At 30.2% G+C, this 25,504-nt stretch overlaps 1 protein-coding gene across 2 annotated transcripts in view; it reads left to right on the forward strand.

The window, feature by feature from the left end:
• The window catches only part of uif (sushi, von Willebrand factor type A, EGF and pentraxin domain-containing protein uif), a 382,421-nt gene that overhangs the window by 297,212 nt on the left and 59,705 nt on the right, over positions 1-25,504 (forward strand). For both annotated transcript variants that reach the window (XR_012756945.1, XM_075370063.1), the window contains exons 44-51: positions 665-858; positions 7,287-7,534; positions 12,604-12,735; positions 14,567-14,732; positions 14,882-15,124; positions 20,637-20,769; positions 21,131-21,301; positions 24,516-24,753. Coding sequence is in view for 1 of the 2 variants with exons in the window: in XM_075370063.1 (XP_075226178.1) it covers positions 665-858; positions 7,287-7,534; positions 12,604-12,735; positions 14,567-14,732; positions 14,882-15,124; positions 20,637-20,769; positions 21,131-21,301; positions 24,516-24,753 (1,525 nt within the window). In the remaining variant the exon portion in view is untranslated. The remainder of the gene's footprint in view (positions 1-664; positions 859-7,286; positions 7,535-12,603; positions 12,736-14,566; positions 14,733-14,881; positions 15,125-20,636; positions 20,770-21,130; positions 21,302-24,515; positions 24,754-25,504) is intronic.

Raw genomic sequence — 25,504 nt, forward strand, 5'->3', positions numbered from 1 at the left:
GTTCAGCAATATTAACAATTAAAATGATTATATTTTACATTGATTGTAATCATTTCAGACATCCCTTTTAAAAGATGGTTGGATGTATTTATTCTGCATCATGTTTGGTTTTTGGAATAATTATTTCTTTATATTCTTCTGAATAACCTGAATCCATAATTGTTCAGTTGATGAGGTAATCCATTTGAAAAGATTAAAGATTAAAAAATATAAAACATTTAATTTATATATATATATATATATTTATTTATTTATTTTATCATAATGAACTTTTTAACATGTCAAAGTCCATAGATCACAAAAAATTGTTAAATAGTTCAGGCTAACATTTTTATGGGGTTTATCTATGAAACATTTAATGCTCAATTGTAGTTTCTAGTACTTGTCACTTACTTAGATGAATTCAGAATTAGATAAAAGTAATAATAAATTGCACTGCATACTTCAAGCCGGCCACTTCACCATGACAAATCATTAGTATTAATTCTGAAAAAATAACTCTACTGCAAGTTTAGGGCTGTGAGTAGAATAATATTAAAGAGAACAGATTGATCAACATTTCAGAATTAGTTTTGATTCAGAATCATCAAACCTACATAAATTAATACTTAAATAACAAAATATTTATGGCTAAAACTTGGTTAATTTCATTTAATAATTTCAGACAAACATAGATGACTGTACATCATCTCCTTGTTTAAATAGTGGAGTGTGTAGAGATGGTATTGACCAATATCGATGTGAATGCCCACCAGGATGGACAGGACAGAAATGTGAGAATGATATCAGTTCTTGCCATAATAAACCTTGCCAGAATGATGCTAAATGTATTAATCTCTTTCAAGATTTCTTTTGTGTGTAAGTATAAACAGAATTATTTGTATGTTGTTACTAAGTGAAGTTAATTTGATCTAATACTTTGACCACTGGCCTTCGTGGCATGAGTGGTAGTGGCTTGGCTTTTCATCCGGAGATCCCGGGTTTGAATCCTGGTCAGGCATGGCATTTTCACACGCTACTTGTTATTCATCTCATGCTGTGAAGCAATACCTAACGGTGGTCCCGAGATTAAAAAAAATGTATATTCTATTTCCAAAAACAATCTTCACAAAGAAAACCAAAACTTATTCACTAACTAATTATTTGATGTTCAGTTAATAAAATGAAATGAGGACATAGATGTTAAGTAATGGTGAAAGATTGATATTATTATTTTTATTGTAGTATTCACACTCTGATTAAATGTACTTTTATTAACCTTGACATGAATTGCAAGTCAATATTGGATAGAATGAATCTGCTGTGCGATTGCTGCATTGTTGCTAGGATTTCATTAGTCTTTACTTCCATACCCATGAACACTTTTTCCGTAACAGACAAATTACTAATAATTACAAAAACGTCATGGCTCTATTTGACTAATAAAGCAAACAAACTTTATTTCATTTTTAGTACCTTAATTTTAGTTTAACATGTTACCACTTGTTTTTAAAGATATATATATAATATATATATATGCACAGATTCATTAGTAAATATTTTAATAAGAATTGTAATCCATAATGCTAATTTTCAATAATTATATCTGTTAATATTAAATAACTGATATATACATAAACTTGTTTATGCATATATTAGTTATTTAATTCATGATTATATTTATTCTAGGTTTACTTATTCTGCATAGTAATCCAATTCAAAAATGTATTTCTCAAAGCTTACTTATTCTACATATTTATTCAGTTAAAGATTTATTTGTTTAAAATACTTTGTTATTTACAGAAGTTACTATTCAAGAATTAGTTCTTGATGTATTATATAAGAATTAGTTCTATATGTTCCTCAACTATTACTGTTACACTCATGACATGTTTAGTTGAGACTACAGAATAACATACACCTTGACTTTTTTTATGGGAATTTATAACTACTATCCACAATAAAAACATTCTATTCAGTTATTGGCAGTTCATCATACCACCGCCTAAGTTATCGATTTAATTTCAACTTGTTTTTTTTTATAACAAATAATAAATGGCAATTTTCAAGTGGTTAACAAATTTTAGTAATGTAATAAAACTTCTGAAATATTGCCAAATAATTTGTACAAATTTAAATAATATCAACAAAAGGTATCAATGAATGCAGACTTACCTGATTCTTTGTTCAGTTAGATTTAACTAATTAATTTTCAAAAAAAGAACCTTCCGGGTAGTTGTATTAATACAAGATACTGAATATTTTTTTTTACTTTTCGTTCATTTCTATTCCATGAGCACACAAACATTATACGCACTTTATGCATTTGTGGAATAAATTTACAGTAAAAATGTTATACTAGTTATCCTAAATATTTACTGTTGATTAAATTTTTGTTGTAATGGCATAATACCTGAGCACTCACCATCTGTAATACCGTCATCATCATCATGACTTTCAGATTCTTTGTCGTTCAGGTGAATTATTAAATCTTCTATCTATATCGTCTTGCAGGTTTTCTGCTTGCCACATTTCATTTTCTACTTTTTTCACATAATCACAGTAATTTTTCCATTGTGATTCATTTATTGTAGCAAATTTCCTGTTTATTAGTGCTCATACAACATCCAGTTTAAATGTTTTGTTATATTTAAACACAAACCTTTTAATCTGACTATACGAGCTCAATAGGATTAAGTTTGCAGTGATGTGGTGGTAAACAAAGCGTGATCATTTTTCTGTCCTCGGTCATTTCATCAGTGACACAAGTTTGAAATTTATGTTTTACTTTGATTACTTCAATAAGTAGTCCTTTTTTCAGAGCGTTTTCTGGATAACCGATTCTTTTTTATGTAAGCCACTTGTTTATATAATCCTTTTTTGGAGCAGTAGTAAGAATCTTTTCTTTCTTCCTTGACTGATATGAGGCATTATCCATAATGATAATGCTACCTTCAAGAAGTACTGCCATAATGTTATCTACCATCCATTTTTCAATATATGAGCTCTTCATTTCATCATTACAGTCAATACTTGACTTTTTGGCCAGGAAAACTAAAACACTGCCTTCAAGAAATCCTTCCTCTCCTCTGGCATGGGTACAACAAATCAAGATCTTTTGGAAACAGTTTTCAATCTAGTCTATAATTCTGCTAAAAAGCATCGTTTGGTATTTTGATCATGACATCTTGCCATACTTTAATGCAAGTATGATTTACATGGCCCCAAGTTTCATCCAAATATACCATTCTTCTTCCTTGTATTTTTTAATATCTCTTAAATACAAATGCCAGTAACGTGGTCTTCTCATATAGTATGCACTAATTGTTCTATATATTTAAGAGGATGGCTGAAAGGTACACGGAAGGCTTTGCCATTTGGTGTACCTATGGTTTAGCGTGAACCAAAGAATCACGTAACCGATTGTTACTTTTGTTTAACAAGTGTGTCTTGAATTTCTAAAAAATCTAAACATACTGTAAAATATCCTTCATCGCAATCTGCAATCAGGCCTGTACCTCACAGTGAGGTAATTCCAGTTCCTGAGCCACTTGTGAATTTATGTTTTGAAAGCAGCGATGAAGAATCGGGCAGTACTGAAGAAGACAACAATGATTTTGATTTTGAATTGTCTTCCAATAAGCCACATCTTATATCAAAAGTTGAATTAAATAACTTGTTTAGGGATTTATATTTATCAAAAAATCAAACATAACTGTTAGAATCAAGACTGCAAGGTTGGAATTTACTTCAAAAAATACAAAACTTTGTGCTTTTGAAGCCGACAAAACAACTTTATTGATGAAAATAATTTGATTTATTGCACAAATACTGATGAGCTTATGCTGCACTTAACACAAGTTCATAAACCTGAGGACTGGCACCTTTTCATAGATTCTAACTGCCTCCCTTTCAAACAGTTTTTAGACTGAAGATAAGGTAGATACTTGCCAACAATTCCTGTAATTTAAGGGATGACCTTACTTAAAAATTAGTATAATATTACAATATTGCAAAAAATTCAGGAACACTCACTTTGAATAATAATAATAATTATTATATGAATAATTACCCAGTGATCTCTACCGCATATTGCTTTGTGGTTTATCAAGATTTTTTAGAATCTTTGATAAGCTTTGTTAATTGTATTAAACATGTCAGATGATGTGACTGTTTAAAATGAAACGATCTATTTTTGGTTATTTAATAAAACATTTTTTTGCTTGGCCTTCTTTTAAATTGGTAAATTTAAAAATAATATAATACTTATATTATGGACTTAATACTTAGTATACTGTTCATGAAGTTAGATAAAATGTATAAGGTATTATACATTTTTTTACTGTTAAAAGTACACTATCATATGGGTTTGTAAAGATAGTAAGGGTATACTGACTATTTTTCTCAAAATTCCTGATGGTGTTAAATATTAGAGTCTGTTATATGATAAATGTCATAAATCTCAAGATCATAATTCAACTATCAAATTACAACGTTACAACGTTTGTTTTTAATTATTATTAATTTTTTAATATAATGCTACTGAATAAAAAATTGCTAACAAAGTAGACAATATTGTTAATTTGTTTCCATCATTAATAAATAATACTGAACATATTGTTCATTACAGGTTATGAATACATCAAATTAATCGATTTACTAGACCTCACTATATCCAAATTTGCAGAAAATAATCATACTTTTAAATATTATATGTATTTAGAATTCGTGATAAATATGCTCACCCATAAGATATTTAGTCATTTTAATCACTCCATACAGAATTTACACCACCATTGAATTGACTAATATACATACCCACAATAATGTATGTATAACATAAAATGCAGTACAAACTCAAGAGACATTTTTAGTAACAGAATGTACATACCATTAAAATGGGTACATCAACTGATTTTTAACTGTACAGCAACTGTTGATATAATCAGAGAAGAAGGTTACTTGTAATCTAGATTTTTGTAACTGCAAACAAGATATTCAAGTTTAATCACACTGACACAGTACACAATAATCAGTGGATTGCTGTGTCTAATTTTGGACATGGGACAAACTGAACACACATTCAACCACAGATACAAACATTACTCATAAAAACTGAATTGATTAACCTGGATTCTGAGTAAGGCAGTAAACTGTATAGCATGACAATAAATGAAAACCCAAACACAATAAACCAAAACTGTGTTAACACTTTGACTAGGTTTCTGGCAATGTAATTTCAGCTTCCTTGAAACACTTATACTAGACACCACCCAACAACAATTCTCCATCAAATGCTGCTTAGTTTGTCAGTTAGTTTATTGATTTTTTTAATATATTTCCAGTATTTTTTTGTACTGAGTATAATTGCATTGTTATACGGATATTGTCAATAAATTATTTTTTTATGATAGAAATCACTTTCTTACATTTAAAAAAATACAGCAAAATTATCCTTGGATACTGGATTTGTGTGCGCGCGCGCATGCTGTAATTATTTGTTATTTCCAGAGGTTATTCATAGATCCCTAATATACGAGAGTTGTCTGAAAAGTTTTGAGTCTCAGCATGAAGATGGCAGCACCCATCAACAAAAGTTAGGGAATGTATTCACGCATGCATTGAAAGATACTCAGTAAAGTTTCAGCCATTTTGGATGCTCAGTTGTTGTTTGAGTAAATCATTGTGAGTGTTATTGTGAAAATGGAAAAAATTGAACATTGTGCCGTGATTAAATACTTACATTTGAAAGACAATATGCCTGCGCAAATTAAAACTGAGTTGGACGCTGTTTGCAGGGACTCTACCCCGTCACTTGCCACTGTGAAAAGATGGGCAGCTGAATTTAAACATGGTCATACCAGCTTGGTTGATGATGAGCGTTCGGGACAGCCAAAAACTGCAAACACCACCAATATCATCAAAAAAGTTCACCATATGGTACTGGATAACCAATGGATAAAGGCTAGAGAGATAACAGAGGCTATGGGCATATCGAAAGAACGTATTTGTCATATATTAACTGAAGAATTGGATAAGCGTAAGCTATCCATGCATGCCATGTTTGCTCACTTAGGACCAAAAACGAATTCAAATGAACATTTCCAAGACCCTGCTGGAGCAGTTTAAGCAAAATGAGTCAGATTTTTTGCATTGATTCATAACTGTAGATGAAACATGGATATACCACTACACTCCTGACATGAAGCAACAGTCAAAACAGTGGACTGCAAAGGGTGAACCAGCTCCGAAAAAGGTGAAGATGCTTCCACCAGCCGGGAAGGTGATGGCGACTATTTTTTGAGATAGTAATAGAATTTTGTTTATCTTATCTTCTTATATAGGTAAAACAATAACGGGACAGTATTACACATCATTACTTGACAAGCTGAAAGCAGAAACTGCAAATAACGACCACAATTGAAGAAGAAGAAAGTGCTTTTCCATTAGGATAGCTCACACTTTGATAGTCGCCATGACTAAAATTCACAAATTGCACTTTGAACTGGTTGATCACCCACTGTATTCACCAGATCTGGCCCCAAGCGACTTTTTTTTTGTTTCCTAACCTTAAAGTTTCGCTTGGAGGAAAGAGATTTTCATCAGACGAGGAGGTTATCGCATATGTAAATGCCTATTTTGTGGAGAAAGATGCCAACTACTGTTTGGAAGGATAAAGAGATTAGAGCATCACTGGAAAAAGTGTATCAATTTGAGAGGAAACTTGTTGAAAAATAAAACTACATTTGATAGAAAAAATATGTGTTTCTATGTTGCTGAAACTATATCAAAATTTTAAATTGTTAAAAACTATGAGTAACTTTACTTTCAGATTACAAAGTTACTCTTTTGAAGGAGCTTTTGGAGCAAATTAACGGTACCTTCTTCCATAAAGTTACAAGTTCTTCCATAAAGTTCAAAAAAAAAAACAAAATCATATTAAAAAAAAAACTAATTTGTTTTTTGTTGTGATAAATTCTTTTATAATTCTTAATAATTTTTAAAATATTTAATATTTTTTATTGACTAAAAATTCATCTCTCATAAATCAGTAGAATGATTGAAATTGTGGTTCAGTCTGTGATTTTCAGTATGAATATAAAATTTTTTTTTCATTATAATATACATAAAAATTAGAATTAAAGCTCCCAGAGAATAATATCGTTCATGCAATGAACTGAAAAATACTTTTTATTGGATTACTCTGTAATTAATCTAGCTAAGCCTCAGTATGTACTTGGAATGAAAGTGTGACTCTGAAGGTATTTCTCCTAGATAAAATTTTAAGTGTTTTGTTTTTGATACAGCTGTCCATCTGGCACTGACGGCAAGCAGTGTGAAACTGCACCAGAACGTTGTATTGGAAATCCATGTATGCATGGTGGTCGCTGTCAAGACTTTGGTTCTGGATTGAATTGTACTTGTCCAAGTGATTTTGCTGGAGTTGGATGCCAATATGAATTTGATGCTTGCCAAGCTAATGTTTGTCAGAATGGAGCTACATGTGTGGATACTGGACCTGGTTATACTTGCATTTGCTCTCCAGGATATACAGGTACAGTGTAGTCTTTTTATTAAATTATTTTCAAAATTGTTGTAAGTCTGTATTAGTGATTAGTTTAGCAAATATATTTCTCCCATTATAATATTTATATAATTTTTTTATTTTTATGATAAGTTTTAGGAGAATAGATTGTGTTATAATATATTCAATGATTTAAATTTAAATTAATAACTAGTGTTAATTTTGTAATAAAATCAAACTACTATTTTAATGAAAGATCTTTTGTAGATTGGCATATATAAAATTACTACTGAAAAATAAATATAAAAATTAATTGTTCAGTTTCTGAACAATTTATTAAACCTAAATATATAAAATGTTCTAAATTTCAATAATTATGCTATTATAATAGTTCTCTACAACTGAATAAATTAATTAGTATCTCCAAAACTTATTTTCATTCTTATAATAGATTCTGGAACAGTGTAATTCCTCAGAAGCTTTTTTTAACATGTGCCACTCTTCTCTTGAAACATTTAGTTTAAAGAAATGAGACCAGTTAGTTTGTGTGTTCACCAAATTTTGTGTTGAAGATATAGAGAGGAGATAATACCAAAAAGTGAAACAACTCTAGTACAAACAAATATAGAGAGAGATAGAGAAAGAGTGAGAGAGGGATTGATTGATTGATTAATAGGATTTGTTATTGCGGAAAAGTTAAAACAATCAGCTTCTGTCTTCCATTTATTCACTACAAAAAAATTACTCAAAAATCAAATTGTATTTAATATAATAAAAAAGAAATGGAAAAAAGCAATCATGATAATATATAATATAGTGTACTACATTATCTTAACAAAACAAAAAATTAAAAAATTAATAACTGAATAAAAATAATTTAACAATACAATAAAATAATGAGTATTTTTCTGTCTGGAAGGTCTCAACACTTAGCCAGCCTCCAATCTGGTGACCCACTGGCAATAGTTTTGTCCACACTTCCCTTTCCCATTGTTTACGCCAATGCGTAAAGTAGCTTTAATCCAATAAATTCAAGGTCTTCTCGTAGTGTCAAGTTCACTGTAATTTTCTATTTTGTCTGCTGTAGTTGTAATGATTCATAAAAACAATTCCTATTTAGCCAAATTAGGCATAACTATTTTGTTCTTTCCAATTTGAATGTTGTTGTCAAAGTTTCTAAAAGTCTAATTATCTTTATCTGCGAAGATGTCATTCCTCAACTTGTTCGTATTCAGAAACTATCTTATTAGTCATACATAATTCTTTTAATGGTCTGCTTGTTTATAAAAAAGATCATTGTTATGTTTATCGTTCCCGAATTCCCCACGTTTCTCTAATCGTTCCCAAACTTCCTGTTTATGCTGTTTCTTTCCGCACTAACACTTGCACACTACCTGTTGTCATCAACACACACACACTCTTCTGTCTACGGCCTAGTTTGCTTCCCCTTCTTCTCATCACGCCACCTTCGGCAGTGCAGGTTAGACTTCTACTGTGTGCAGATGTTCTGCCTGCGACTCGTTCTTGTTTTCTTTCTCTCGTTTAGTGTGGTGATTTCGGGGGCTTTAGCCTAGGAAATTACGTTAATTGTTTCTTTTTAGTTTTTGTATTGAAGATGCTTTATGGAATCATTGTTTTTCACGTGCCCATTTTATATGGAGTTGTTACATTTCTGTCGTAAGTCGGTTTAGCCAAATTAATATAATTCATGTTTGTTGCATTAATTCAATAGACTGTTTAATGCAGGTAAAGTACAAAATCAGTAGACTTGCGCAACACTGCATTTTGTGCTAAACAATTTTTAATGTCCTACAGCATAGTTAAATTATGTTTCTTGAAAGAAGAATGGCTTCTTCCAATAATACCAAATAAATAACTAAACAGCACTGTATTTGCATTAATTTGATACGGATAAAACTTAAAATTCCAAAAATAGTGATACGTCGGTGTTTAAAGTATTAAATGTGTGCCAGTTTGATTAGATTAAAGACATTGTTGTATTAAATTATTGTAGTAATACAATTTTCAGCTTAGAATCATATGCTGCTTCACATCTGACTATTCAGTTCTGTATTGACAAAAGAAAATATTCTCTACCTTAATTTACGGTTATGTTTCCTTAAGAAGAAACCTGTGTTTAGTTGTCTGTGGTGTTACTATTATCTTGAAGTTTGACAGAAAAATATTTTCTCCCTCAATTTATTGAGATATTACCACAGTTACCTACTTTCTGATTTTTACAGCTATTTTTCTGACTAAAATAAAACCAATGGGGATGTAAAGTTTGTAATGTTGCTTACAATGGGTTTATTTTAAAGGGTTTATTTAATGTTTTTTTTTTGTTTTTTGATGTACATTGTGAATTTTGTAATAGTTTCATTTCTTTTTGCTAATATTTCTAATAACCTTTATTACTGTAAGAGCATTTGCTAGATAATAGCAAATATTATTCAATCATTTTATTTACGATACTAATTATTTTTCATTTTTTCTTGTTAATAAAGTCCAATACTTTGGCAAACGAACTGTGTTTCATTTTTTGTTGTAATTTACCCAACACCCGTCGATATCATAATTAATTAAAGCCAATAATAATATCAATCATAAGTCATAAAACAAACCAAAAAATTCATTTACACAATCTAGAAACACAGCACTGTTTACAAAAAGCCTTAGACTACCAGCCAAAATGAACCATAAGATCCATTTTTCTTGTCTATAACTTTAATACTAACAAACTGTTCAAAAGTGTACAAATATTACCACAAAATGATTTGTTGCACAAGGAAATTTTACAGTGTAGAACAGTAGTAAACTGTAAATATTTGAGCTAAAAGCAAAATTTTAAGAGTAATATATTCTTATATTCTTCAAAATGTTAATACCGTACAACGTTCATTTAATTTCAGAAGTTCAGCTTTGGTAATATAGAGTAATGGGAACATCATATTTCTAACCAAGAAAGAATTTATTTAATAATTCTGGACTTACTGCAGTATTTGCAATCTCCACTCACATTTGTTTATCAGTTGCCATATTGAAAAAATTAAAATAGATGACAACTTGAATCTTTGCAAGTATCACTGTAATATTAAAAAAATAAAGATTTCTTATTCTCTTCAAAAAGTAAATGCCAGCAAAGACCCTTCAGTAAATCTCATTACCTGTTTAATCCACCTCAATATACTTTCTTTTTCCTGTTTAGCCTCTAGTAATTCCCATTCAGATAATGCCACCTCAGTGTACTACAATTCTTCAAACCCACATTTGTTATACACTCACTGCAAACTGTTTATTGTTTAACACTATTTAAGATGCTGAACTCAAATTTAAATTACTCATTTAACTACACTAACTGATAATAGTTTGGCTATTAAGTAAAACTTTGGTTTGCCAAAGTTTAATGTTTTCATGCCCAGTTGACAACAAAGTCTAGAGCCTTATTTATTGTTAACACTGCATCAGATATGTAGATGACAGTTAATACATTTAAGTTCACTTGGTACATTGATGTAACATAAAGTTGATAAAAATCAATCGTCCCAGAACTGAATGAGGTAAGCTCTAATATCATTAGCTCAAATGCACTGCTGTCTACCAGGCTAATAAAGATTTATCCATTTAACTTCTTCAGTTGAGTTTAAGGAAAGTCATCAGAGACCCATAACAGAGTCATAGTATTACTGTGATTGTCTTAAAAGACTGTTTTTGCAAGTAAACTATTCTTTACAAACACTTAGAAAGTAGTGGAAGAACTCACACTGGCCTATAGTTAGAAGAAGAGGTTAAGGTTTTGGTTTCTTTTAAAGATAAATGATTGTTTTTCTAAGCAACAGGAAAACTAAAGATGAAATAAATTTGTTAAATAGATATTTAATAACATGCTACATAGAAGATGATATATCTTTCATAAACTGGACTAGAAGTAATTCAGCACCAGAACCCTTGTTTCTAATCCTCAGCTTCATTTTAGTTCAAAAATAACTGAAAAACTTTATTATCAAGAAATTATTCATTATAATTCCAATCATATTTTACATGTTAATTGATCTTTTCAAGTGTAAATTCTGTGTTATCCATGCAAGTAGAATTTTAAAATATCACAATCTGTAGGAACAAAGTAATATTGAGTGTGTGTGTTTGTGCGTGCATGGTGCATGTGTGTGAATATTTCATTAACATTTTTCATTGTATTTATAAAACTTTGTACCATGGCATTAGATGGCACTAATATAAATGATTACTTTCAAATACTGCATTCCAATTAAGCTATCAGAAATTAAATCATAAAAATTTGTCAAAAATAGAAGCTAGTTTTTTTTTTTAATAATCAATAGTTATTATTATTATTTTTTTTGTTAATCACATAATCAGTAATATACAGTATAAATTAAGATTTAACAATAAATAACAATGAAGGGTTCTAAGAAAGACAGCCTTATTACCTGGTGGTTCCACAACACTTGAAACATCTCAGAGAGTGACATCCTGGAAACTATAGAGTAAGAAGTAAGGTAAAATGTGATTGGCTTAATCTACGTTTAATAAACTGGATCCTCCAAGTCATCATAAATAATCATTGGATGCAACTATTTCAGTGTATGTTTTTGGCACGTATTGTTTATTTATTTATCAGTAGCTTATGAACAGAACAGTTCATGCCACTTAAAATTCAATTATAAAATAATTATGTAATTAAACTTAGTTTAATGTCATTCAAGGACACGTATATTATCAGAATCATAATTTTTACTTGTGATTTAATTTTAGTTTATAATTTTTTAGTTGTAATATTAATTTTATGGTTTAAGTAGTGACTGTAATACATAACTAAAAACTATATTGTTTAAATTCAATAGAATTTAACTTCAATTACATTTTTCAATTTGGCTTCAATTTGTAAGCAAAGAATTTCTGTTTTAGGCAAAAAATTTGAATCAAATATACAAAAAGAATTAATCTGACATGATGGTATTTACGTCTTGATATCATTTTGTTTCATCTTTTAATGAAAGTAGTATATACATTTTTATTTTATTAGTAATTTTTTTATTTCATTTCACATATCAGTTTATAACAATATGAGTTACTTGTTGCAGGTCAGAATTGTGATGAAGATATTGTTGATTGTAAAGAGAATTCCTGCCCACCAACTGCAACTTGTATTGATCTCACTGATGGGTTCTACTGTCAATGTCCATTTAACCTCACTGGAGATGACTGCAGAAAAAGTAACTATATAGTTGTTATAAAATATTTACTATTATTGAATCACAGAAAACCTTCTAATGGAGAATGCTTAACTACTTCAGTTTAAATACATTCAAAATGTAATTCTTTTCTTAATATATAAAAAATGAATGCATGGAATACTCTGCTGTAATGTTGCATACATGGTTTGGTTTAAAAAAGTAGTCATTTTTATTAAACATAACTATAAATGAGCCAGTAGTTTGAAGAAGAAACAACTCCATTGAGCTTAACTTATGGAAAACAAAAAAAAAACTCTGTACTGTTGAGTAAATTATTTTGTAACACAACTTATGGTCAAAATAAAATATATATATATTTTATTATATTATTTATATATATATATATATATATATATATATATGATGTTTATTTTGACCATTATATCTGTAATTAGGAAAAATAACAAATATCTTAAAAATATAAAATTATGATTTTTGTACAAAATATTAAATTTGTTGGAGTTATATTTCCTTCTTCCAATGTAAAATATTTTGAGTTCCTTTACCCATAAACCTACTTAACAGCCATGCAATTTATTTAGTTATTTTATTATAAAACTTACAAAAAAAGGTGCTGAAAAGAGAAACAGATTTGGAGTGTAGTTTTATAAGTTTTTCAGTTCACCGGTTTTCACAACACTGGTAATAGAATTTATCACATAAAATCGTCCTAAAACTTTTGTTCAGGCCTTAAACATTTTTGATAAGTTCTCTTTTTAACTAAGATTATGTGAAAGGAGTATGACTGACTGCATAATAGAATTTAAAATAGCAATTTTATTACTAAAAGGCCATCACTTTTGTGTGTTCATCAAAATAAATTTAGTTATATTTGTCTTCAGCTGCATCATGAAAAGTTGTAGACCAAGAAATAGTTAGAGTTGTTAAACTGTTGATTATTATTTGGAATATATTGCACTATTTTCTTAAGGTCAATCATTTTTGCTACTTTAATAGGCCTGATCTTTTGGTAAGTTTAAGTTCCTGATTGCAAGTTTAGGCTTCACAAATCAGAATCAATGCTTTAAAAGACTGCCGGTAGTTTGCGAAGCAACTATATAACCAGGTTCCTTACTGGTCATTTCAAATTACTTGTACTTTCAAATAGAAAGTGTTTGAGGGTCTGCTTGTTGGGATGGCAGTCAGAGCTGCTAACGTGATCCATTACAAGAAGGAAATAACTCCTGGATTTGTTCCTTTCTTCCAACTCATAATTATTTGTTGTGAGTTTTAGTGTCATACCAGAGCCTGGAACTAGTTTCCTTTTTTCACTGAAACATGTGTCTATATAAGTAGAATACAAATTCAACATAACCTAAAGTGAAAAAAAATGGCGTTTGTTTTCTTCTTCCAACTACCAGTTCAAAATTTGACTAAATTAATTAAATATTTCCAGTTTTTAAACTTTTTAGTGTGGAGACCAATCACTCTTTTCATTGAGATTTATTTTTCAGAAGCTAATAAATTATTTTAAAAGTTTTTCTACCAAATAACAATTTTTTTCTTATTTTCATATGTAGATCCTGAGGTTTAAAAACTTCCATCTTTGTGCTTATGAAATACAAAGAAAAACTTCTTGTGCACGTGATTTTGCCAAACTAAACAAAACACAATTGTATACAATTCAAGTTTTATAATATTGATAATGGAAGAAATTAGTTTTATTTAAAAATGATATAGCTCTAACTAGTAATAATTGAAAATACAAAATTATTAACATAGATTTTTTTTAATGATAAGCTTTCTTTTGGTTGGATCAGTTCTGATGATTTCTTAATTTACTGGTTTTTTGTTTTTTTTTCTTTTGTAGCAATCCAGGTGGACTATGATTTATCATTTCCTGAACTGGCAGATAGCAGTGCTGCCCTTACTGTACCATTCCAGTTATCTGGTAAAACAAGTTTTACAGTTGCAATGTGGGTTCAATTTACAAATCGTGATGAACATGGAATTTTCTTCACTCTTTATAGTGTTATGTAAGTTATCAGTTAACTTTTATAATTTTCAATTTTTTTTTTCTAAATTTAAATGTTGTAGCTAGTTTTGATTTTCAAATAATTGCGTGGAAGATCAATAAATTTATTTCATAATGCATTAATATTTTATCTGCATCTGTTGATTACAGGTCAGGACATTTGGCAAGTGGAAGGCGTGTACTAGTACAGGCTCATTCAAGTGGCGTTCATGTTTCTCTTTTCCCTGAACTTCAGGATGTTTTCTTAGCATTCCAGGAATATGCTACAATTAATGATGGCAATTGGCACCACATTGCAGTAGTCTGGCATGAAGGTACACTGATACTTATAACAGAAGGCCTTATCGCTAGCAAATATGAAGGATATGGAACTGGTCGTCAGTTACCTGAATTGTAAGTAACTGCTTTTCTTGAAAATGTTAATTTAATTTTTATTAATTGTCAGATGAGCTTTTATTAAATATTATTTACAAAAATTTATTTTAATCAACATATTCAGTTTAAATGTAGTTTTGGAGCATGATAAATACTACAGACAGAATTATACAAGTTTCTTTTGTGAAAGTTTTTTTTTTCATTATTTTACAATGCAAATCTAATTATATTACCTGCACTGAGTCGTAGTTTCTTGTATTTAACCTTCACATTTTTGTTGTGTTGCTACAATTCACAATAATGTAACTTGGAAATTGTCTTCACAATCTGAAAGCTTTGAGGAGAATGTTCTGCTTGAATGTGGATGTAAAAAGTTATTTTTGCATACCTTTTTTTTAAAGATATCATATACAAATCTAAACATAACATATCAAACAGTAAAAACGTTTTCTTTAAACAAATCCTCCCCAAAATATCTAACCTTTAAACCTTTCCAAAATATGAAAGCTTAACTTTCCTATGCATCCTGTGGTAAACTCCCAAATATTCCTTCCACAAACTTGCCCAATTCATATAAAAAAACATATGATAATTTTTAAATATTAATTCTAACACAGTCATAAAAAAGCAGCAAACACCTCATTAAGAAGACAAAAAAACATTAACTTACTTCAAACTAAATATTAATATCATTCACCACAAAACATCTACACAAACATTCCATTATCAGAAATCCTTTTACTGTTAAAAATAAATTCAAGAAAATTTCAAAAGATGATGAACCTCAAAAGCAATGAACTTATTATATATTATTACAAAACAATCTCCCACTTTCAGTATTCTAAGAGAAATAAAGTGGACATTGGACACAAACATACAAAAAAAAAAGATCCATAGGTGTTAATAACACCATCTTACTTTACTATGACAGCACTTGACAGCCTGAACAATTCTTAATGCACATAAATAAAACATTAATTAAACTTAACAGCTGAATACAAAAACATAAAAAAATAAATCACTTAATTCTTGTTAATTCTTTTTTTCTGGAACCATGATTCACAGTCAACAGAACACATATCACCTAAGATCATACGAAAGAAGTTAAAATAGTTAAGAAGTCTAAAATAGTTTATCACAAACAAATGACTATAACTTCATGCTAAGATTTTAGAGATTAAACTGTGCAAATAAGACTCAGAAAAAATTGCTTACAAATTTAAAAACCTGGATACAATGTACCAGGTTGAACAATGTTTCTTCTACTTGAATAAACAAAAAATATCATACATAGAACATACTCAAAAAAAAAGTCCCTGAAGTAGAAAAACTAAATCTATTATGTTTTCATAAACTTTTTTAAAGTTATGCTTCAAGCAAGGATATAATTAGCATATATAATACACTTCATAGAAACTTCAGAATCAACATTTGCCAGCAAATCACAAAAAATCTCTACATTAGCAGTAACCTAGATGATTACATTCATAAAAAGTTCCAGATTTCAACACTCTTGATTGTTGTAAAGCACATAAATACATAACAGTTTACTAAATGTAGAATCACAAAACAAAATGAATATACTTTGTGACTTCACACTGTACACACAAAAACTTATAAACTTAAAAAATCATATTGAAAAAACACCAAATGAAAAAAGATGTGTTTTAACTAGTGAAAAACAATAGCTCAAATTTAATTAAAAATGCTGAGAAAGTTATTGAAATAATTGAGATATAATCTATAGAACATGATTTTAAAATAAATTTAGTTTAATTTGTTTTAAAGAAAAATAAAGGTTTTATGTAATTTTAACCTCTGGTTGTCACATACAAAACCACTACAAATAATAAACTTCAGTGACATTCCTCATATAAAAGACTGGAAGAGACTTTACTTACTGGTTCATCAACATCCTGCATAGACAGAAATAGCTGGAAAGCAAAACTTATTTTAGGAGATGTTCTTAATTGTGAAATACCACAAAGAAAGGAATTTGTCTTCACTTTCACAAATAAGGAGTAACACGTGATCTCAAAAAAAAAATTATTTTTAATTTAAAAAATATAAACTTTGCAACAAGCTGAACCAAGTTTTTTTATAACAAAATGTTTTTAATAGCTTACTGTAGAATATTTTCAGCCATCCATGTTATGAGCTTAGTGTGATTATAATGCTCCAGTATAGTTATTATTCTAATTTTTCTGCTGAAGATTTACATTTAATTTTGTGATCTCATCTAAGTTTTTTTTTTCCCACCTGTTATAACTGCACAGGATCACTCTAGCAGTCCATTATCCAAATCTCTTTGATGAGACTGTTTGGGCCTTGCGATCCTTTCAGTAATTTTTCATATGTTCTGATCTCTGTGCCCTTTCTGGTGTTGAAAATGTGTTGTAAATTTCTTTCTTGTGAGTGTGAAGTGAGTGTTTTTGTTCTTGATTTTTTTCACTTAATTTTTTTTTCATGTCTGTGGTGTCAGGCCATCAGTGTTTATATTCAAGAAATAGTTTTTACTTAGTCTGAGGTTCTGAATTTCCCTTATAATAAAAATAAACATGCTATGTTTCTTTTTACCATCTTGCAATGATTACTCAATAAAATTGAGAGAATGTAAATAAATTATTTTAAATTTATTCTTGTTACCTCATGGTAGTATGCTTATAAATATGTTGTATATGGAAGTTGAGATGAATAAAATGATTGTGCAAAATGTCAGACTCTTGTTGGCAATTGAACCAAGATCATCAGGTTTAGAAGCCAACTTAGTAACCATCTTTGCCATTCCATTTTCAAAATGGATGATAACGCCCCCTTGTGGACGCTGGAAGCCTTCAGGAGAGGGCAATAGAAGGCCCACAAAAAATTGTGGCCATTCAGGCAGTCTAGGAGGCATGGCTGATTAAAAAAAAGAAAAAAATTATATTTTCCTGATTTCAAAATAAATTAAAATATCTACCACACTAGTACAAAAAATTAAAGGGACAAGAATATTTTATGATCAAATATGAATGTATTCAAAGTACTTTAACTTTGCAACCAAAGGCTTACAGAGACAAATAAAAAAAATTAAAGCTTGAATACTCTACTTTTTGGCAGTATACTTCAGATTTCAAAAATCATCAAATTAAAAAAAAAAATCAAGTGAGAAGAAAAGTTTTAAAAATTTGATAGTTTTTCTTTGTGTTTGATTGAGTGCATGGGGGAAATGAATTTTTTCAATAAACTGCATTAAAATCGTTTAAAACTTTAGCTTTAATTTTTTTTTTTATATTTATGATTTTTCTGAACCAAAATATTTCGCTTTAAAGAGAAAAGGCCACTTTTGTCTTTAATGCTGCATTTCTCCCGATCTAAGCAACATATCGATACAAATAAATATGGAAATTTAAGGGTTTTGATCTAGTTGATTTAGCTTTAATGACAAATTGTGAGGTCTTTAATTTAGCGTTGCTAATTTGGCTTTTGCTCATTTTGTGCAGAGGTATTGAAATCTTTAAAGATGGAGACTGCAACATGTATCACCCGCTCACAGTTTAACCCAAGATTAAGTTACAGTCTCACTCATTAAAGATTTCAGTATATCAACACAGAATCCAAAAACTGCAATGCTACATTAAAGACCTCATCCCAAACCCGTCAGGGAAGACACCCACCTTGTGGCGATTCCGGTCGCCACACCACCCCTTCCGTTCTTAGCCCTGAAGGGCTTTACTGGAGGTCGTTTTCAGACCCTCTAACTGATTACATCTCACAGTCACCAGCCAGGCTTCAGTTGAGATGCCACCAATGCAAATGCCTTGGCAGACATTTAAATCAGTAAAAACCAATAACTTAGCCAACGCCTTCATTTTAGGCTTGCTTCAGACATCTCTAGTTTTCCTCTCTTACAGCTTCACCCTCTGAACTAACTAACCAAGTTTACGAAAGCACAAACTCTGCACCTAGCCCAATTACAATATAAATGCTTGTGACTGTAAATCCCTCAAACATTGACTAAGTAATGAGTCAAATACAATGCCAAATTCACACCACTCAAACATTTTTTATATGTAACAATGAAATTCAGACCTACATTCCATCACCTGCTACAAAATACACTAATTAACCGATTTAAGAAAAATGGATTCTAATCTAGTCCACAAGGGAGTCAAAGTCAGACCTCTTACTCCCACCCAGCTCCACCTCTGTCCTATGTGACATTTACCATTCACTTTGTCACACTCAAAGACCAATCTCAGCAAGACAGTGCCACATCTCATCCATGGACTACTGTGCCCGTGGTAGCGCGGTCAACCCCCCATGCCAACAGCGGCTCTGCCACTCGACTTTAACAATTATTACTAATTTATTACTTAATAATTATTTATTACTAATTGATTTATTACTTAATTTTATTTATTACTAATTGAGGCTCACTGCCAGTATGCTTACCTCTGATGAATCAAATGTCCTGATCAAAATCCTAGCCACTGGGAACCTACTGTGTTTAAACACCTTTAGCCGACCTATGTAATGCAAGAAAACCGAGGAAACCAGCCACTACCGACCATTCTCCATGGACCTTCTAATTAACTCAAAGATCCAGAAAGGAGTTCACCCTCTCAAGTTCTATAACTACTCTGGTACGTTCAGCCTTGTGCTGGGGACAGACATAGAGGACATGGTTCATTGTCTTGTCAACTCAATTTTGTGTAATATACTGATTGGGGAACATCCACCTAACCACATGTAAATCGGTCATGGTTGAGAATATACCATGCGTGTAATGACCAGTAGGAGAGTCATCCCACCTGTCCTGTCAAGATGCAGAACCGTGGTCCTCAATCTCCCGCATACATTCTGGAGTAAGAAGATTATCCTTCTTGGAAATATAATATCAATTTGTCATTAAAGCTAGATCAAAACTCTTTAATTTCCGTATTTATTTGTCTGAACATGGATTTAGTGCTGTAATAACATTGCTAACCGAAAAGAGAAATTGACTGCATGTTACCAAACACAGCGTATTCAGCTGTTTTTAAGTAAATTCAAGCCTGATATTAACAAACTCATTAAAGCGCATCAGATTCATCCTTCACATTAATATAAGTGTGATTTTTCAGTTGAAAGCTTTGTTTTAATTGTATTGTTATTTTGAATATGCTATCACTATTTTTGTTATATAACTATACATATTGTAATTTTTTTGAAAGCAATTTTAATAAAAATACTTCTAAATATGATTAAATATGCATTTTAATTGGTACCATTTAAAATGTAAGTTTCAACTCAGAAATAGGATATGCCACATTTAAAAACAATAACTGCAATTGCTGTTTTTGAAAGCGCATCCTAAAACTAGCAATTGCAGTTATTATTTTTAACAGATGGTACATTTAAAAATTTTGGGGACGTTAGAAAATTTTTGATTCTCAGTGTGGGCGGTGGGCGAAAAAGTTTGAGAATCAATGACCTATACCAACTGTCCCTGGCCAGTTGTTATATTTATTATGATTTATAAATAATAACCTTATTATTTTTCTTCTAGTGGCTGGGTTGTGCTTGGAAAACCAAGGCCTGAAACTGTTAAAACTTACACAGAGACTGGTTTTCAAGGTCACCTTACCAAAGTACAGATTTGGGGACGAGCTCTTGACGTTACAAATGAAATTCAGAAACAGGTAATTTAAAATTATGATAATATTTACACAAATGAAGATTTCATAGATTAAGGCTTTGTATTAAAGAGTTTATAAGTTACGTAAGATTTTATGATGAAATCAATAATTTTTCATTTATTCTTTTTCTTATAATAAGAAATAAAATAACCATTAAAGATGATTATATTTTAAGTAATATATTCTGTACTTAACAATACTGTTTGGTAAGCTAGTGTTTCTTGTTGTCATAAATTCATTTCTGACAGATTTACTGTCATAAATGTTGATATATTGGGTGCGTCATTTATGAAATATATTACAGTTACATGATAATGTATTTAGAGTGCAGCAGAATATTGAGAATATACTTGTTCATATTTAGGTTCGAGATTGTCGCACTGAACCAGTCTTGTATCAAGGTTTGGTTCTTACCTGGGCAGGTTATGATGACATCACAGGGGGAGTTGAAAGGCGTGTTCCATCACACTGTAGTCAGCATTCTTGCCCTAGTGGCTACACTGGACCACAGTGTAATCAACTTCAAGTAGATAAGGTAAATTAAAATATATACTATTCCATAGTTTAGTTTTTATCATGCTTGTAATTCTCTCATTTCATCTTGTTACAATTTATCTTAAACAAGTTTAAACATTATTCATAATAATAAATAAATAAATTATTCTTGGTAATTCTTTTCTAAACAAAGTTAAATAATCATGAAGAATAATTTTATCATAAAAAGTCATTATTTATCTTATAACAATGGGTTTCAGTTGATTGGTTTTAATATAATTATGTGTTCTTGATGTACATTTTATTGTGACATTATGTTAAGTAAAATATCTAATTCAGTACATATAATGAGAAAAATTCATAAGGTGTTATGTTAGTTGTAATTCACACTAATTATGTGCTTTTCAGTTTGTGTAACACATAACGGTCAGTTTTTTTGGACTACAAATCAGTCATGAATTGCTGTTACAGTGAAGTGTTATAATGCTATCACAATACCTCTCAGTAAAAGATAAAGTGATTCACTAGAGAAACAAGCATTTGCTTTTGATAAGAAAAAACAAGTGACTGATTTTCATAGACCTATTTTATGTAGAGCTAAACAAATAAGTACAGAGGCAAATAAGTTAACAAATAAGTTCAGTGGCACTCATTCTTCTAATTCTGTAATATTTGTGTCAAAACATTCCCTTCTGCTTAAAAATAATTGTAAGTCCCATTTTATTATTATTACAGAGTATGACTGGTAATAAATCTATCAAAATGATTGTAATTACTAAATGTTGGGTAATTTATTTTGATCTAAAACAAGTAATTGCTTTAGAAATAAATTATTTTGAGTAACAACTCTTACAAGAAAGGCTAAGTTTTTATGGTCTAATGAAATATGACAGTAAAATAAAAATTACTCTGATATACTGTCTGCTTTGTTTAGATTAATAACATTGGAACCAAAGTAGTAATCTGTTATTGGCTCCTGACTCAGGTATTTCTTTTCAAGTTTATTCATGTGCTTGCAATCTTATGTTTTGGCCTCAACTCATCTTCCATGCATATTTTTTGTGTTTCCTAAATATTGAACAACTCATTCTGTTTCATCACTTACTACTTTATATCAGGTGAAATTAGTTAAATTACATTTAAATTAGATTGGTATGTGGTAGCCATAACATATCATAACCATCCTTTCTAAATAATCGACTAAATAATATACAAATCAGTCTATTAGCTTTTATTAAAGAATCCAACTGAAGGTTCAGTAATTTTTCATCAGACTTTTTTTAGTCTTTTACTAATAGTATTCTTCTTCACTTTTAGTTTGACATAACCTGAAATTCTGATTTTTAGAGTTCACTTCTAACAGACTGGAAACTGTAATTTTTTTGTATTTGCTGCATTTACACTCCTGTAGCTTGGGTGGTTCTTTCTTGGACCTTAGTCACCAGAATAATTAGACGTTGTTTTAATAGCTTCATCATTTATGGACTTATAAAATCCCTTTCAGCACGTCGGAAGGCGGAGGTAGATTTAACCAGTGCTAAGTAGGGGATAAAAAAATGTTCACCTTAAATTAAAAAAAAAACTTCAAATTTACTCAATATGAAAACGGTTGTATGTGAAAAAAAGTTTCACATGTTTAGCATATGACAAGCCCCATCTTCTTACAATTCCAGCAACGTTTTGGTCATTCCTTGCCATAAGGGTTGGTCATATCAAAAATTATTTCAGGCAAAAGTTTTAGGTAATATTTAGAGGACTACCTCTTTAAACCGATTCGATACTGTGCCTATTAAGGGAGGTATGATTCTTTTGTTTTCGAAACCTCATTTTTTCAATCCGCTGGGCCAATGGTTGGTGATATCAAAAAACTTTACTTACGTAAGTTGTAGGCCCTCATACAATGAATAGTAGGAACTTTAAATGAATTCGATATTTTAAATAATAAGAAAGTTATAACAATATTTATTTTTTTTCAAAAAAGCCCCCCATTTCCACCCCCATGTAACGATTTTCATATGATATTTTGGGATGAGTTATTTTTAAGGAACAACTTGAAAGTGATTGGCGCAAAATTACAGCAGTTACTGTGTCCACAAGAAACTGAAATATGTATATTTATATATATATATATATATATATATATATATATATAAATGTATCTCTAAACTTTTGAGCTGACGGTGGTTTTGAGGTCTGGGAGATATGGAATGCAAAGATATGTCAAAATGTTCCAAAATTGAATCATTCTTTTCATCTTATTATAACCTTCACTACCCTTTACATCATTTATTAACTTCAGCCTCTTCCTTCCTCTTTCACCTTCAACAGGGCTCTCAGGGACTGTATTTATTATTCCTTTTCGCCTAATTATATGCCCCATCTAGTTTCCTTTCCTCCATTTGATAGTCGCCAATATTGTTCTATCATCATTTATTCTTCTTAATACTTCTGTTACTTACTCAGTCCACCCATTTTACCTTCTCCATCCTGCTCCAGACCCACATCTCAAAAGTCTTGATCTTATCTTTTTCTTTTTCTCCAGTGTCCATGTTTCACTACTGGCTTCCAAACATGTCATTTACCAAATGACTAATTTTAATAAATTTATGCAGTGTTAACTTAGGTGAAAGACGTGACAAACAAGGGTAAGAAATTTTATACTTTACTTCCAACTATGTATACTTGTACATGTAAACCTGTGTCACTTCGCCATATACAACCTACACCAGAAAATTTATGAGACAACTTTATGAAAGAGTTATTTTCAAGATCATTAGTGGTAATGAGAGTTTTAGACATTTTTTTTTTAACGTTTCTTGAGAAAATTTTTATTTTTTGCTACAGGTACAGATTTGAAAGAGCAACTATAGTAAAGAATTAGTCGTTAAAGGTCTACACTCTGTTGATGGGGATCACAAATTTATTGTGTTTGTTCAGTTTTTTATTTTAATTTTCTTGTATATGAATTTGGATGCATATAAAAAGTACAGTGATCATGAGCAAATGTTAATTCCATACTCCAACAGAACATGCCAGATTAATGATTTATTATTTTCTGTTAAAAATAATTAATTTTTAAATGCTTTTACAGTGTTTCTTTATGCAGCTCAATGAAAACCTTGAAAATTGATTACAAAATTATTATTTTTTTACTTTAACCTAACATGCATATTAAGTCTAAAATAATTTTATATTACCTAGAAATACGCTATTATTAAATCTCTAAAATTTTAATTTAATTATGATTTTTCCAGATTCCACCAAAAGTAGAGCATTGTCCAGGAGATCTGTGGGTTATAGCTAAGAACGGAACAGCTGTTGTTACATGGGATGAACCAAAATTTGTTGATAATGTTGGTATTGTTCGAATAGAAGAGAAGAGTGGTCATCGTCCAGGCCAAACTTTATTATGGGGCACTTACAACATTGCATATGTAGCATTTGATCAGGCAGGCAACTCAGCTGCCTGTGCATTTAAAGTTTATGTATTAGGTACGTAAAGATATTTTATTTTTCTTACGTTATCCCAACTGCTAGAGATTCTATTACTGATTGGTAGAATCATCTTCTAATTGTCAAGGATTATTTTACCTATTCAGCATTTTCAGGAGTTCAAATAATTGATGACAGGCTATTAAAAGTACCTAATACAGTTATTTGATACCATCTTAAATTGAAATTGTGTGAAAGAATTCATCCTTGTTAGGACACATATAAAACAGTTTTTCTGTGAAGTCTTCTCTGAATATTCAGCTTTGACCAGTTCCTCAGCATTGATAAGTAATCTGGATCAAGTTTAAAAAACAGTGCTCTATATCTTATTTCCTCTGCTCTGATTGCTTTCACTGTAAATCAACTCAAAAATTCTTGATTCTCACGCTACATCTGTAATCAGCGTGCATAATATATATTTTTTTTAAATTTGCAGTTGTGAATTATTTATTTTTGCCTAAGGCTAAGCATAATTAATAAAGCACTTTTTTCTATTTCTTTGATTGATTTTAACTAAATCAAACAGACTGGTTGCAGACTTATCACAGGAACAAAGAACACGTACCTTCAGACAACAGATTCCTAACTCTGTAAATCACATCATAGAAACAGGACATATATATAAAGACACTTACCACAATATCCACTTTACATGTACTGTATAAAAAATAAGATCTCTATACACTCAATTTGAAATTTTTTAACACACTAAATTTGATAAATCTACATATTAAATGAAAGATGATCATGA

This window comes from Lycorma delicatula, chromosome 1, assembly GCF_047948215.1.
Source record: "Lycorma delicatula isolate Av1 chromosome 1, ASM4794821v1, whole genome shotgun sequence".
Taxonomy (NCBI): domain Eukaryota; kingdom Metazoa; phylum Arthropoda; class Insecta; order Hemiptera; family Fulgoridae; genus Lycorma; species Lycorma delicatula.